Raw genomic sequence first — 13,777 nt, forward strand, 5'->3', positions numbered from 1 at the left:
CAGTTTCCAAAGAAAGCATGAGGCAATATTTAAAAGACAGATATCAGATTTTTTAAAAGGTTACTGAACAGCTACATTGCAGGGGCTCTCAAGCCCATTTTATTCCAAGTACTCATTCTATTGTTTAAGTGGTTTGTTAGCTAGTGGTTTTCCCATGTTTTGAAATAATTTTTAAAAATGAAAATATATACAAATTCACAATATTCTCTCAGAAGGCACAGTTTCCAAATAATCATCCAGTGAGTAGAATTAGAGGTAACAGTCAAGTCATAGCATTAGTTGGCTCTGAAAATTCAAATTGCAGGAGGCAGGTTGCAAGTCCATGCTTTACTATATAGTTGACTCCCACCTAGCTTGTGCTAAATGGAAGACTCTTGGGTAGAAAGCCTGAGAATTCTGGTTTCCTTTACAGGATTCCTAGATTTAAAGAGGAATAAAAGAATTAATAAACTTGAACACATATGCAACATATTTAGGTATGTGAACTTGAAAAATAAAATAATATGTAAATATTGGGAAATTTGCTCCTGAAATTCTCCCTCCAAGTGACCCTTTGCATAAACCTCTGCAAAGTTTCTCCAATGACTTTTGTCCAACTTACCCTCACCACTTGCATTTGTACTCATCTCATTATGCTAGGTGACGGGGTGAGGGGCCATAGGGAAGGAAGTGTAGTGTGGAAGAAAGAGAATTAGAGGACTTGGGTTCAAATTCTGGCTGCCACACATGATCCACGTGCTCTTGGGCAAGTCATTCCTATCTCTCTGCAGATACTTCATTCTTCAGTCCTTCAAGGATATACAGTCTTACTAGTGTGTGAACTCCCTCACCTAACACAGACTAAAATTCTCTGTTGCTTAATAGACAATTCTGAGAGTGGCCATAACCAACATGGCAATAAGCCTTTCTAAATTTAAAATGTGTCCACTGGCCCATAAAGCCCATTCAAAGCCTTTCCTACCCAAATTTGTGCTTCCACGAGTGGCCCTGTACCCCATGAAGTTCATGCACTCATTATCACACACCCTTTCACAAAGAAGTCATCCACAAAGTCCTACTTTTGTGTCTTATTTCAATGCAGAGGTGACCCCAACTTCTTGAAGTCTGGGCTAGGGGAACAAAGAACTGACCAAAGGCATGTGTTCCCCAGGCCAGGCTTCAAGAACTCCGGGTTACGTCTACACTAAGATGAGGTTTCCTCTTTGCGGAGGGTACCTTAGTACAAGGTTGTGTGTAGACTGTCCAAGGACCAACTTCACTAAGTTTGCAGAAGCTCATCACCAGGTTGGTCACAGGACGGTGAATTTTGTGACCATATCAATTCTCAGAAAACAGCTAAGAAATCAGAATGGTTACAATCTGCATCGATGAAGGGAGTATCCACACTACACAGATCCTTGAAATACTGAAGGAGGAATACAAAGAATAAAACAAAGCCTTTGCCTTGCACCCTAATTAGGGAGATAAACTACATTCACATGGAACAATATTATATACTATCTTGTATTTTAGAAAATGAAAAATAACAAGCTACAAGCAGAACAAATATGATGGCCCCAGGTCTACAGATAAATGCAATGTGTGGGTAATACACAAATTGAACTATAGCTATTAAGTTGGGAGTAAATTGAACCTATTAGTTTAGTTCAGTTTTGGTAAATTTAGTTTACTTTTAATAAATTGAACCACCATAAATCAGTCTTGCTGCATCAGGGCCCTTTTCACTTCTCCCCTTCCTTCTGGTCCACAAGTTAGATGTTATCAAAGCGGGTGCAAAGAGCAGGGAAAACAGATTGTCTTCCAGCCCGAGTCTATGGAACACATATTTTCACTCACTAGTTTCTCTGCAATGAATGGAACAAAAATCTTATCGACTTACCTGCAGCTGTGTGTACATACATAGTCAGTGAAAACAAGATTCAAATACAAAGGGAAGAACATATGTAAAGTGAAGTGGACACTGTCAAGATTTTTATTTGAAAACTACATAAAAGATTGCCACATGCTTTCTAAAAAAAAAAAAAAAAGACTTGATGGGATTAGATTCATTACAGGCATGGAAGATACTGTCAGAAAAATATATGACGAAAAAAGGAAGAGAGGTGGCCTTTTTAAAGAGCAAAACATCTAAGAACCAGAAGGCAGACACCAGGCATATATCTGTGCACTGAGGTAGACACCCAGGAGAAGACTGATGGGCATGCCTTTGCATAACAAGAGAAGGTAATGAGGGAATGCAATCACTAATAGAGGGAATACTCACACTGATGAGATTACAGATCCATGGAAATAAATATCCTTATGATGAAGAAAGGAAAATGTGGAGAAAGCTAACAGGTCAGAAAGATCTTCTGGATGGCTCACAATGAGAGAAACCAGTTCTACTAGAATGGCATTGACTACAAATATTTAAAGTCCTAAATTTGGGTTGGAAAAAAAAAATCAACAGTATAAGTTCGTAATAATGAGATTTTAGAACTAGAAGTATATTTGGAAATTATCTTGTACCCTACAATTTTACAGATAAGGAAACTGAGAATAGCAGGAATGGCTAGGTAACATGAGGGAAAAGCTTATGGATATGAGTATTAGTTCAAAATAAGAAAACAGTGTGGCAGAGCAGTCAAAAAGCTAATGCAATCTTGGGCTGTGTTAAGAGAAGAAGAGTATCTAGAATAAGAGAGGTGACAGTTCCAATAGAAAGATCACTTTACTGTGGTTAGACTACCTCTTAAGTATTGGGTGTAAGGGGTAAAAAGGGGTTTTGATTGGATGAATATTAAAAGGTTTGGTAGCCAAGAAATTAAATAATTATCAAGCCCCAATTAAAGAATAACCTTGAGTCAAAATGACTTTTATGAAAGTTTATTTACAAATGAGGAGAAGAAAAAGAAATAAGGAAATGAGAGAGAGGATAAGATAGGCTAAGTAATCTAACACTAGGTAATTTGCTCCAATCCCCTAGTTTAACCGAGGCAGATCTAATTGGTCCTCAGTCAAGCAAGGTCCAGCCTTGAGCTCAAGGCTGAAGAGCCTGAGGGCCAGAAGGCCCAAGGGCTGAAGAGCCCCGGAGGTAAATGAAGGAAAGGCTTCAGTCACAGAGTTTCATTTGAAAGGGAAGATCCTTAAGAGAAGTTCAGGAAGATTTAGTCTTCACACTCACCACATGGAATTCCAAAGGAAAGATTTAAGAACAGTCTCACCAAGGTCTCAGGCTCCCAGGTCCAGTCACAAACAAGCAGAGCTCCTTCAGATCCAAGACACGAACTCAAAAGCCCCGCTGAACTCACTGAATTCCCTTTTTAAAGGACCTTCTTTTTCATCATTTCCTATGCCTTCCTCATAGTTTACATGTCCAGTCACAACAAACGCTCTTCTTAGGACTGCCCAGGAGGCAGTCAGTAAATTCTGATTCGTCACCCACTCTAGTACATGTGGGTCACAGACATCCCAATTTGTGAGAGAAGTGTAGATGTTTTCACCTTTGGTGATTAAATCTAAAGATGAGCAGGGTAGATTTAATCTAATTATCACAGGGTTCACTTCCAGTTGTCACATTTTTGAGAAGGCATCAACAAACTGGAGTGTGTCTAGAAAAGGACAACAATGAGAGGATAAGGACTTAAATCCTAGGAAATCAGCAAAGATACTAAGACAATTAAGAGGTTGAGTAAAATCACAGACTACAAAATAAACACACAAATTCCAAAACTATGGAAGTAGCCAAGAACTTTAAAAGATATAAAGAGAACAACAACAGAAAGCCCAGGGCAGAACTTTGGAGTATGCCTTTAAACAGGGACTAAAAGAAATCAAAGAGAATTATTAAAAGAGACAGAATTTTTTGTCACTATGAAAGGAAAACAAAAGTATAGCAAAGGGATAAGTCTGAAGAAGGAAGAGTTGAGCAACAATTTTAAGTGTTCAAGAAGTCAAGAAGAATGAGGCCTCTGAGAACAGCACTGAATTTGAAGATTCAGAGGATACTGGGGACCTTCAAGGCAAGAGTTTCAGCAGAGTAATGAGGGCGGAAACCATCCTGTAGGAAATTAAGGTGAATGGGGAGTGAAGAAACTGAATCATCCAAAAAATATGGCAATGAAAAGAAAGTATAAGGAATTATGACTTGAAATGTTGAGGGTCAAACTAAGACTTTTCTTTGTAAGGGAGGAATCTTTATATGTTTGAGGATAAAGAGGAGAAAAAAGCCAAAAAAAAAAAAAAAAGAAAGATGAAGATGATGAAAAGAGAGAGATTTAAATACCATGGAATAACAGAGGCAAGAAACTGTAGGTATCAAAGACTCAGAGGGGCTACTAGTCAAGAGGGAAAACCCTTTCTCCTTATAAAAGAACAGAAAAACAGACCTTAACAATGAATTTTCTTGATTTTACTTTTTAAAAATTCTGGTGAAATGAAGTGGCAATTTAGGTGAGAAATGTGATGTATAAACTCATTCTGAGGAACTGTTGATTCCTCTCTACATGTCCCCAACTCCTATGGCTTACAGTCCCTATTGGCCACCAAGAACCAGTTGAGTGATGAGAGAATATGCCTGATTCCAGAAGATCTATTTTAGAATAATGAAAGACTGAACTAAACTTCAGTTTTGTAAAAAGATGAAATTTTTCACCTAAAAAAAGGTTGTTTTTGTTTACCTTCTCCAGAGCATCACAAACAACTATCCTCAAGTTTTAGCAAAATGAGGCCTTCAACTAAGTCACTTTGTTAATGCAGAGAGAAAAGCACACTATAACTACATAATGACCAAGATCCAATCTTCCTTAGAATAAAGCAGTGGTTCCCAAACTTTTTTGGCCTACTACCCCCTTTCCAGAAAAAATATTACTTAGCCCCCTGGAAATTAATTTTTTTAAATTTTAATAGCAATTAATAGGAAAGAGAAACATACCTGTGGCCATCACCGCCCCCCTGGATAGCTGCAGCACCCACCAGGGGGCGGTAGCGCCCACTTTGGGAATCACTGGAATAAAGAATGGCACAGGGCAGCTAGGTAGCTCAGTGGACTTAGAGCCAGGCCTAAAGACAGGAGGTCCTGAATTCAAATGTAGTCTCAGATGCTTCCTAGCTGTGTGACCCTGGACCCTCGACTCAAACCCACATTGCCTAGCCTTTACCACTCTTCTGCCTTGGAATCGCTACAGAGTATAGCCGATGGAGAATGGAATTCCCAAACTATCATTCCTCTGTGCCAAAAGCAACTTTAATGAGGCACTGCATTATGACAATTCGTACATCCTTCAGTAGGAAGAGGAAGCTGACTGTTACTTAATTAGTAAGCCACAATGAATACAGTTATATCAGTTGTAACAACTCTTAAAATAGATTAGTTGCCTGCTCACAAAAACTTGCTAAATGTTTGATATTTTATTCTTCCCAGATGACTGTAATCACTCCTTTTACTATGCATTCCCCCAGCACTTATCTACTTGGTTTGCATTATAACAATTTATATCAGTGTTCTCTTTGAAAAGAATTACTCTGGAAGTACTAAGACTTTTTCAAATAAGTCAAATCTCTCCAACAAGACTGTAAATTCTAAAAGCTTAAATATTTTTATAATAACTTCTACATAGCATATTTAAAGTTTGCAAATTACTAGGGCACATTATCTCATCTGAGCTTTACAATAGTTTTATGAACTATGAACTACATATCCTATCATCATTACTTATATTTTACAGACTGACAAAGTGAGGCTCTAAGAGATTGCCTTGACTTGTCCATGTTAGTAAATATCAGTGGCAAATTTTGAATCCGGATTGTTCTGATTCCAAAACCAAGATTCTGTTCACTATGCCATGCTTATCTATCTATCTGACTTTCTTATAGCACCTACTACAGTATTTATAAATTCTGTTTAAAATGCCACTAAGGGAGTGAATCCCAACTACTAGTTGCAAAAGTAAATGCCAATGAGGAATAATAGAGGCCAAAACATAAACCAGCCATGCAGTACCTTTTCTCCCTTCTTTCTTGTTCTCAGAGAATTTTAATCTTGCTGGTGTCCCCTTCAGTGCTGGAGATCCAGGACAAACCTGGAACAAGATGGTTTTTAAAATGATTTTGATGTTCTAGGGTCATTTCTGTAAACAGATTTTGCTTCAAAGTAAATGTTTGATTTATTTACATAGGTCATATGTGAAGGTACTTAAATATTATGTATAATTAGTTTATATCCCATGAAATCTTAACATTCAGTTGCTGATCTACTAGAATACATACAGATTATTAAATATGGAACATGATTAATGATATGAATGATGTAGTTTTAGGCAAGCAACAAAGTTTTACAAAGAGAAGCCAAGAATCAGCAAAAGGAAATATGTGAGGAAAATGAAAACTCAATGGCTCACAGGGCCATTGATAGAATCAAATGGAGAATAAGAAAGACATCCCATAAGCATAAAAGATAAAAAAAAGTCTCTTACTACATTCACATTTTCTTTGCTGGATCTGTTCAATTCACCAATGTCCACAGATTCCGGAGTACAACACCTATTTTTCTTTTCCATTATTATCTGATTCCCCAGGACTTTCCGCTAATTTAAGAAGAAAAAAATATTATTTAATGGAAGGAATAAAAGGCATCATGGCTATAAGATACATTCCTCAGGTACAAAGAACATATCTTTCTAATTAATTCTGCATGAAGCCTGACACAAAACTTCACATGCAAAAATGTCATGGATTGTTCAAGTCTAAAAAGGGAAGTATTTCAGGGTTCAAATGATCACTTTGCCTGAATAACTTAAAAATGGAAGGAAAGGTCTAAAAGGCAGAGGAGTGAGACAGAGAAACAGCATTGAAATCAATTTAAACTAGCTTATATAAGTCAAGTCCAAAATGCTTTTAAAAACCTTAAGAGAGGAAATGGGCACTAGACCATTCTTAAAAAACAAAACAAAACTCTTTAACTTGAAAGAGTTGTATCTCTCACACATGTTTGTATTTGTTATCATCCCAGGACTCTCTCAATGGGACTCATAGCAGAAATCCGTTTTATACTATCTAGAATGCATGATAGCCTTTCTTTGATGAGACCCTTTTCAAGTCTGTTCACAAGGCAGTTCGTCAAAGCTGCAGGTGGCTAGGCAGCCCCCACACTGCCATCAAAGCGCAGGTGTTCTGCCACCCCCTCCCAGACACCAGACACCCCAGGAGGTGGGCTCCTTCAGCATTCCATTCAACCACTCTCTTCTGCCTGGTCCTCCACCTCTCCCCTGCAAACAGTTCCATGGTTCTAAGGAAACATGGGCAGAGGGAGAGAAGAGTGACTCCTCCAGCTGACAAGGAGGCCAACAGGGCATTCCTTTAATTAGTTCAAAGAGCCTCCCCAGGACTGTCCCATTAAGGAAACCACGGTGACACCCGGGGTCTGCCCATGATGGGTGTTCCGTAAATGCTGGCTGAAGAAGTGGCCTATGGATGCTGAACAGCAAAAACCTTCCGGCAATCTGCTGAAAGAAAGCTCTGAGGGGATTTTCAAATCTTCTCTCAGCGTATTGATTAAAATTAAATTAGGCTAGGATGGGGAAAGGTCATCATCCGGGGAGAAAGATACCAATTTGTACAAAAGAACTTATCTCTTAGATCTGCATTTCTAAACAAAGTCGAGTACTAAGTGTGGCTACACAGATATAGTTTAATAGTTTTTTCCTTCCTTAAGATAAGAAGTAGAAAAACTGTCTTCCAGTTAATCATGTCTCTCGGAGGCCTCAGCATCCGTGCTGTGACCAATGCATCTACCACCACCTGGTGGTAGCACGTCTTAATGAAAGGTTCGGCTCCAAGGGATGGAAAAAATCTCTTAAAAAGATGACTGCAGACAAGCATTCTAAGGAATGACAATAATATCACAACATGAGAACAAAAAATATGACTAGTGTAGCTGGGTTGGCATTTCAAAATTCTGAGTGGGGAACCTTTTAAGACATTGAAGGGCTTCTCACGAAGGACAGAAGGGCGCAGAGGACAGAGAGCCAGCCTCGGCACAGCTGGGGGGCGGCAGGACCCTGGGCAGGCGCTCACAGCACCAGGAGGCCTCGGCCCCAGCTTCAGAGGAGGAGCCACCTGCTAGGGCCGGGCACTCCTCCGGGGCCAGGGAAGGTCTCATTCTCCAGCCAGACCTCAGCCTTCCCCGTGGTATTCAGCAGGCAGCAAGCCCCTGATCCTGCCTCCTCCAAGAGTGAGTCTTAACAAACAGTACATATTTATATGTAAACATCAGCAATTTGGAGGAAAAGAGAAACATTTCCCATTATTCAATTAGAGCCCTTTTCACAGCCACCCGAGAATCATCATCCTTTGTTTGTGGCTGTATAAACTCAATTCTCTTGTCACTCACCTCAGCACCTGAACGATAGTACCGAATACTATAAGTACTGTAATGTATATATACATAGTGTGTGTGTATATGTGTGTGCACACTAAAACGTAGCTATAGGGTACTCCTCTCAGTTTACAGTTATTACACATCAAAATGCCTCTCATAATACTTTTTCCAAACTCCATCCAAGCATCCTTGAACATGTACCTTTTACACACCAAAAAAGTACAAAATTATTTCACAGATAGGAAAAGGATTAGCCCAAGCATTCTATTTGTCAAAAATTTCAATTCGGTGGTTTGGACCTCCCTACCTTAATAAGTCCACTGAAGGAACGTGAACGAGTCCGTTTCTGAAACTGGGGAGTAGCTCCATCTGCTCCTGGAGTTTGAACTACTGGCTGCTTATTAAACTTGAAGAAAATACATCAGATATTTCATTATTATTTTCCCACTAACAGATGCCCCTCCAAGTACCCAAATACAAATGCCTAAAAGAGAGCCAAATAGGGGGCAGCTGGGTAGCTCAGTGGAATGAGAGTCAGGCCTAGAGACAGGAGGTCCTAGGTTCAAATCTGGCCTCAGCCACTTCTCAGCTGTGTGACCCTGGGCAAGTCACTTGACCCCCATTGCCTACCCTTACCACTCTTCTGCCTTGGAGCCAATACACAGTATTGACTCCAAGACAGAAGGTAAGGGTTTAAAAAAAAAAAAAAAAAAGAGAGCCAAATGTTATACCTTTTAAATCTACTCTCTATGAATATATGCATAAAAGAAGACCTGTGTGCTGAAAAGGGATCTTTTCTTTTTAAATTGAGCTACAAATTATCTTCCTCCCTCCCAGACCTTGCCCAGTTCTCTATGAGAAGGCAAATAATATGTCAATTATACATGTGAAAAAAAGTGAGAAAATTATACTTTAATTTGCACTCAGAGTTCATCAGTTCTCTCTCTGGAGGCTCTGGAATGATCTTAGATCACTTTATCAATCAGAGAAGCCAAGTCTTTCATAGTTGATCATCATTACAACATTGCTGTTTCTGTGTACGATGATCCCCTGGTTCTTCTCATTTCACTTTGCATAGATTCATACAGGTCTTGCCATCTTTTTCTGAAACCACTCTCCTCATCATTCCCCTTAGCACAACAGCATTCCATCGCAACCAAACGCTAAAACTTGTTCAGCCATCCCCCAACTGATGAGCATCTCCTCAAATTCTAGTTTTTTGACACCAAAAAAAGAGCTGGTATAAATTTTTTGTACATATAGATATTTCTCTTTTTAATTTTATCTCCCCCAAGTAGTGGTATTGCACTGTTTTTGGGCCTAGTTCAAAACTGTTCTCCAGAATGGCTGGACCAGTTCACTACCACAGTTCATTAATTTACCTATTTCCCCTCATCCCCCCTCCAGCATTTGTCATTTTTGATAGGTGTAAGGTGGTATCTCCAAGTTGTTTGAATTTGCATTTTTCTAATTAATAGTGATTTAGAACTATTTTTTCACATGACTATAGATAGCTTTGATTTCTTCTGAAAACTGCCTGTTCTATTTCTTGACCATTTATCAATTGAGGAATAGCTCTTATTTTTATAAATATGATGCAATTATATATGGGAATTTAAGTTTTTATCAGAGATACTGGCTGTAAAAAAAATATGGTACCTTTTTAGCAAAATATAGTTTTCCTAAATATCTTTTTAATAAGATCTATTTTTGCTTTTGCTTTGCCTGAGACAATGGCTGTTTACCACTTCTTTTACCAAACTTAATTCTCTTTTCATAATTTTATTGTATTACTCTCATTTCTTGCCCTAATTCCCACCCCCCAACCCCCCACTATTCTATTTCTTTCTTTAGCTCTCCCAGGAATTCTTGCTGGTCTTGGGTCCAATAAGCACTTTTCTCTAAAGTTTGTTTTGATAGTGGTTTTCACGTTGTCTTCTTCTGAACTTGTATCTTGGTCTTCTTTGTCATTGTGTTAACTCTGAGCTGGGGGTGAGAAGACACCGTCCCAAGCTTCAAGCTTTTTCATGCTCTTGTTTTCAGAGCCAATTCAGAGGGTCTGCAAGTTTTAGTGCTTCTAAGGTGGTGTTATGTTGGAAAAGGGTCACTGTCTTCCTGGAATTTGCTCTGGTCTTTATCCACAAAGGATTCCTCCTCCTCTACAGCCACAAACACTAGCCTCTTGGCCCTGAAACTGCAACCCAGAACTGTGTATGGGCAATAAAGTTGCCAATCACTGCCAGCAATACCCAGTGCAAGCAAAAGGTTCCCTGTAATCCCTTTCTAACCAGCTGTCTGACCCCCTTCTGTTTCTGGGCTGAGAGCTCCTGAAGCTGCCGCTGCAGCATGTATGGACTCCACACAGGACACTACTCTAGACTTTTCCTGTGGCCTGCCTAAGTTTCCTTAAGCCAGAAAAATGTTTCAGCCTGACCTTTCATTGGCTCTGCCATTGTGAAGCACCATTTTAAATTTGTTTGGAGGGGAAATGTTGAGAAAATTTAGCTAGGTTGCTGTTGCTCTCTTTAATCTGCCATCTTGGCTCCATCCTCTTGGGCTTAGAAATTTGTGATTATCTGCATTAGTTCCAAAGGACCTATATTTCACAAATACAAACTCCCCTGAGTCATTTCAACTCTGTAAGTCATTCCATACTGTGAGCAACATAAGGTATGGCAGAATCCTACCCAAATGAGTCCTCTTTTTCTCTTCTAAAATGCTTATGGCTCATCTGCCTACAGAGAAAAAAAAAAAAAATAGAGCCTGAATACAGACTGAAACATACTATATTTTGTTTTCTTTCTTCATTTTTTTTGTTTCCTTCCACAAAATGCTAAAATAAAAAAATGTTTTACATTATTACAGATAAAAAAATCTATATCGGATTGCTTGCCATCTCAAGGAGTGGAGAGGGAAGGAACAAGAGAGGGAAAAGAAGAATCTGGCTCAAATTATTTTTTTAAACCTACAATTAAATATTGTTTTCATAAGTAATTGAGAGGCAGTTAAGTGGTTTAGTGGTTTAAGAGCCAGGCCCAGAAATGGGAGGTCTAGGGTTCAAATCAGACTTCAGACACTTTCTAGCTGTGTGATCCTGAGCAAGTCATTGTCTAGTCCTTATCACTCTTCTGCCTTGGATCCAATACTTAGCATTGACTCTAAAAAAGAAGGTAAGAGTTTAAAAAAAAAAAAAAAGACTGGGCATTTAAAAAAATTTTTTTATTAATATCTTATTTTCCCCTTTCAATTGCTTCTTGTTGTTGTTGTTGTTGTTGTTGTTGTTGTTGTTGTTGTTGTTGTTGTTGTTGTTGTTGTTGTTGTTGTTGTTGCTTAACCTTTATCTTCTGCCTTGGAACCATCGGCAGAAGTCCAGTAAGATTTTAGGGTCTAGTGATTTGGCCACAAGTTATACAGCTAGAAAGTATCTGAAGCCAAATTTGAATTCACAACCTCCCATATTTAGGCCTAATTTTTTATCCACTGAACCACATACCTAATCCTCATGGCTCTGTTATCTTCCTAATATTGAAACATTCTTGTATTTATGATATAAATTCAACTTAAATACTATAAATAACTTAATATATTACTTTAACCTTTTTTTGCTAGAATTTTTTAATATTGAATTTTTTATTTAATTTATTTAATATTTTTGCATCAATGTTAATTGTTGATATTGGTATAAAATGTTCTTTCTCTGCTTTATCCTATTTCAGGATTGAGGGTCAGAATCATTTTTATTTCATAGCGTATGAGGAGTACTTTTTCTCTTTTTGAAGACTGTTTATTCAATATAGTGATTATTTGGTCTTTAAATGTAGAAAATGATTCACAGAATTCACTTGTAAATCCATTGGATAGTCAAAAGATGACTACTCATTTATGGGTTGTTCAATCTATAAATGAGGCACTGGACTTTCAGCTCTAAATCTGTGAAGACCTATCATGTAGATAAATCAAACTTAAGTTTACTGGTCCCTAGAATAAGAAATAATGGAGAGAAGTTGCAAATGGAGAGATTTCTTCTTAACAAAGAAAGAGTCTGTCTGGAGAGGCTTTGTATAACTGAAAATTTTTCATCATCATCAACAAGCATTTCCTAAGGACTTATGTGAGAGGCACTATATGGGAAAGGAAGAAATGCAAGAACTTTAAGGCAGATAATCATTCATCAGGGATGCTAGAGAGAAGATTTCCTTTCACATACAACTAGGATTAGTTGACCGTTGAGGTCCTTTCCACCTCTGAAATTCTATGAAAACTGCATCCCAGGAATATCAATATTTCTTCTCCTTATTGCTGTTCTCTTTAATAAATTTTTTTATTGTTTCTATGACTTGTTCTTTGCCTTCTTTATTTGGGGAGTCATTTTTAGTCTTTATTAAAATCTGCACATTTTATTTCCTGTAATAATCTAATAATGGTCTTTAAAGGAAATATTTAAAACTTCTACTTTTCTACATTTATAAATTTTGTACCTTAGCACATGATTAGTTTTTGTCTCTAGTTATTGACATGGAGGCCTTATAAGATGTATATTTTCCAAAGACCTACTCAGAAATCTCCACCTGATGTGGTGAATGCAGTTTTCCAATATTTTGTTAGTCTTTCATTTCCTTGAATTGTTTAGCATTGAATTGGATTTGTCCAATTCTGATATAGTAGTTTTAAAGTCCTTTAAATTAAGGGCTCTTTTTTCATTTCCATTAGCTTTTTCTTTAGGAATATGTATATGTCCTCTTGACACTGATGGTCTCAAATGATGCTTTAAAATTACAAGGTGCTTGACTTGAGATTTTCTGTAACTGTTATTGCCTTACCTAAAATCATCATTCCAACTATTGCATTTTTGGATTCAGCTGAAACAACTGATTTTATTTCAGCCTTTTATTCTTAATTTGCATGAATCTCCAAAAGGGTTCCCTGTAACCAGAAAATTCTCCAATTTTGTTTTCATTCTGCAATTGGCAGTAATGTTAACATTCAATAATTATTACATTTATTTTTCTCTTGATTAGCGAGTTATATTACTGGTTTTTTCTTTCTTTTTTTTTTTTTTAGCACATGATATCTGTCATGATGTCCCTTTTATTTTTTAACTTACCAATATTTCCCTGTACTAGGACATAACCATACCAAGAGTCAGAGGACTCAAATGCATAGGACAAATTGGTTAACTTCTCAGAAGCACTGTTTTCTCACCTGTAAAGAGAGATTTGAACTAGATGCCTTCCAAAGTCCCTTTTGTATCTAACTCTAGCACCCTATACTGATTGCGCCCCCACTCACCTCCAGCCAGAACAGATAAAGGCTCTTTTACTTTTTAACAGATCACTCTTGATCGCTACCTCCCCACCACCATCCACACCAAAGGTAGAGCACGGGATTCTACTTTTACTGATAAAACCCCTACACATTTTT

At 37.9% G+C, this 13,777-nt stretch overlaps 1 protein-coding gene across 1 annotated transcript in view; it reads right to left on the reverse strand.

The window, feature by feature from the left end:
* Positions 1–333: 333 nt before the first annotated feature.
* The window catches only part of ARHGAP19 (Rho GTPase activating protein 19), an 80,387-nt gene continuing 66,943 nt past the window's right edge, over positions 334–13,777 (reverse strand). The window contains exons 9-12 of the mRNA XM_044665733.1: positions 8,664–8,762; positions 6,453–6,563; positions 5,981–6,059; positions 334–417 (exon numbers count right to left, since the gene is read on the reverse strand). Coding sequence (XP_044521668.1) covers positions 407–417; positions 5,981–6,059; positions 6,453–6,563; positions 8,664–8,762 — 300 coding nt within the window. The 3' untranslated portion in view covers positions 334–406. The remainder of the gene's footprint in view (positions 418–5,980; positions 6,060–6,452; positions 6,564–8,663; positions 8,763–13,777) is intronic.

The sequence above is a fragment of the Gracilinanus agilis genome, chromosome 2 (assembly GCF_016433145.1).
Source record: "Gracilinanus agilis isolate LMUSP501 chromosome 2, AgileGrace, whole genome shotgun sequence".
In the NCBI taxonomy this organism is placed as follows: Eukaryota; Metazoa; Chordata; class Mammalia; order Didelphimorphia; family Didelphidae; genus Gracilinanus; species Gracilinanus agilis.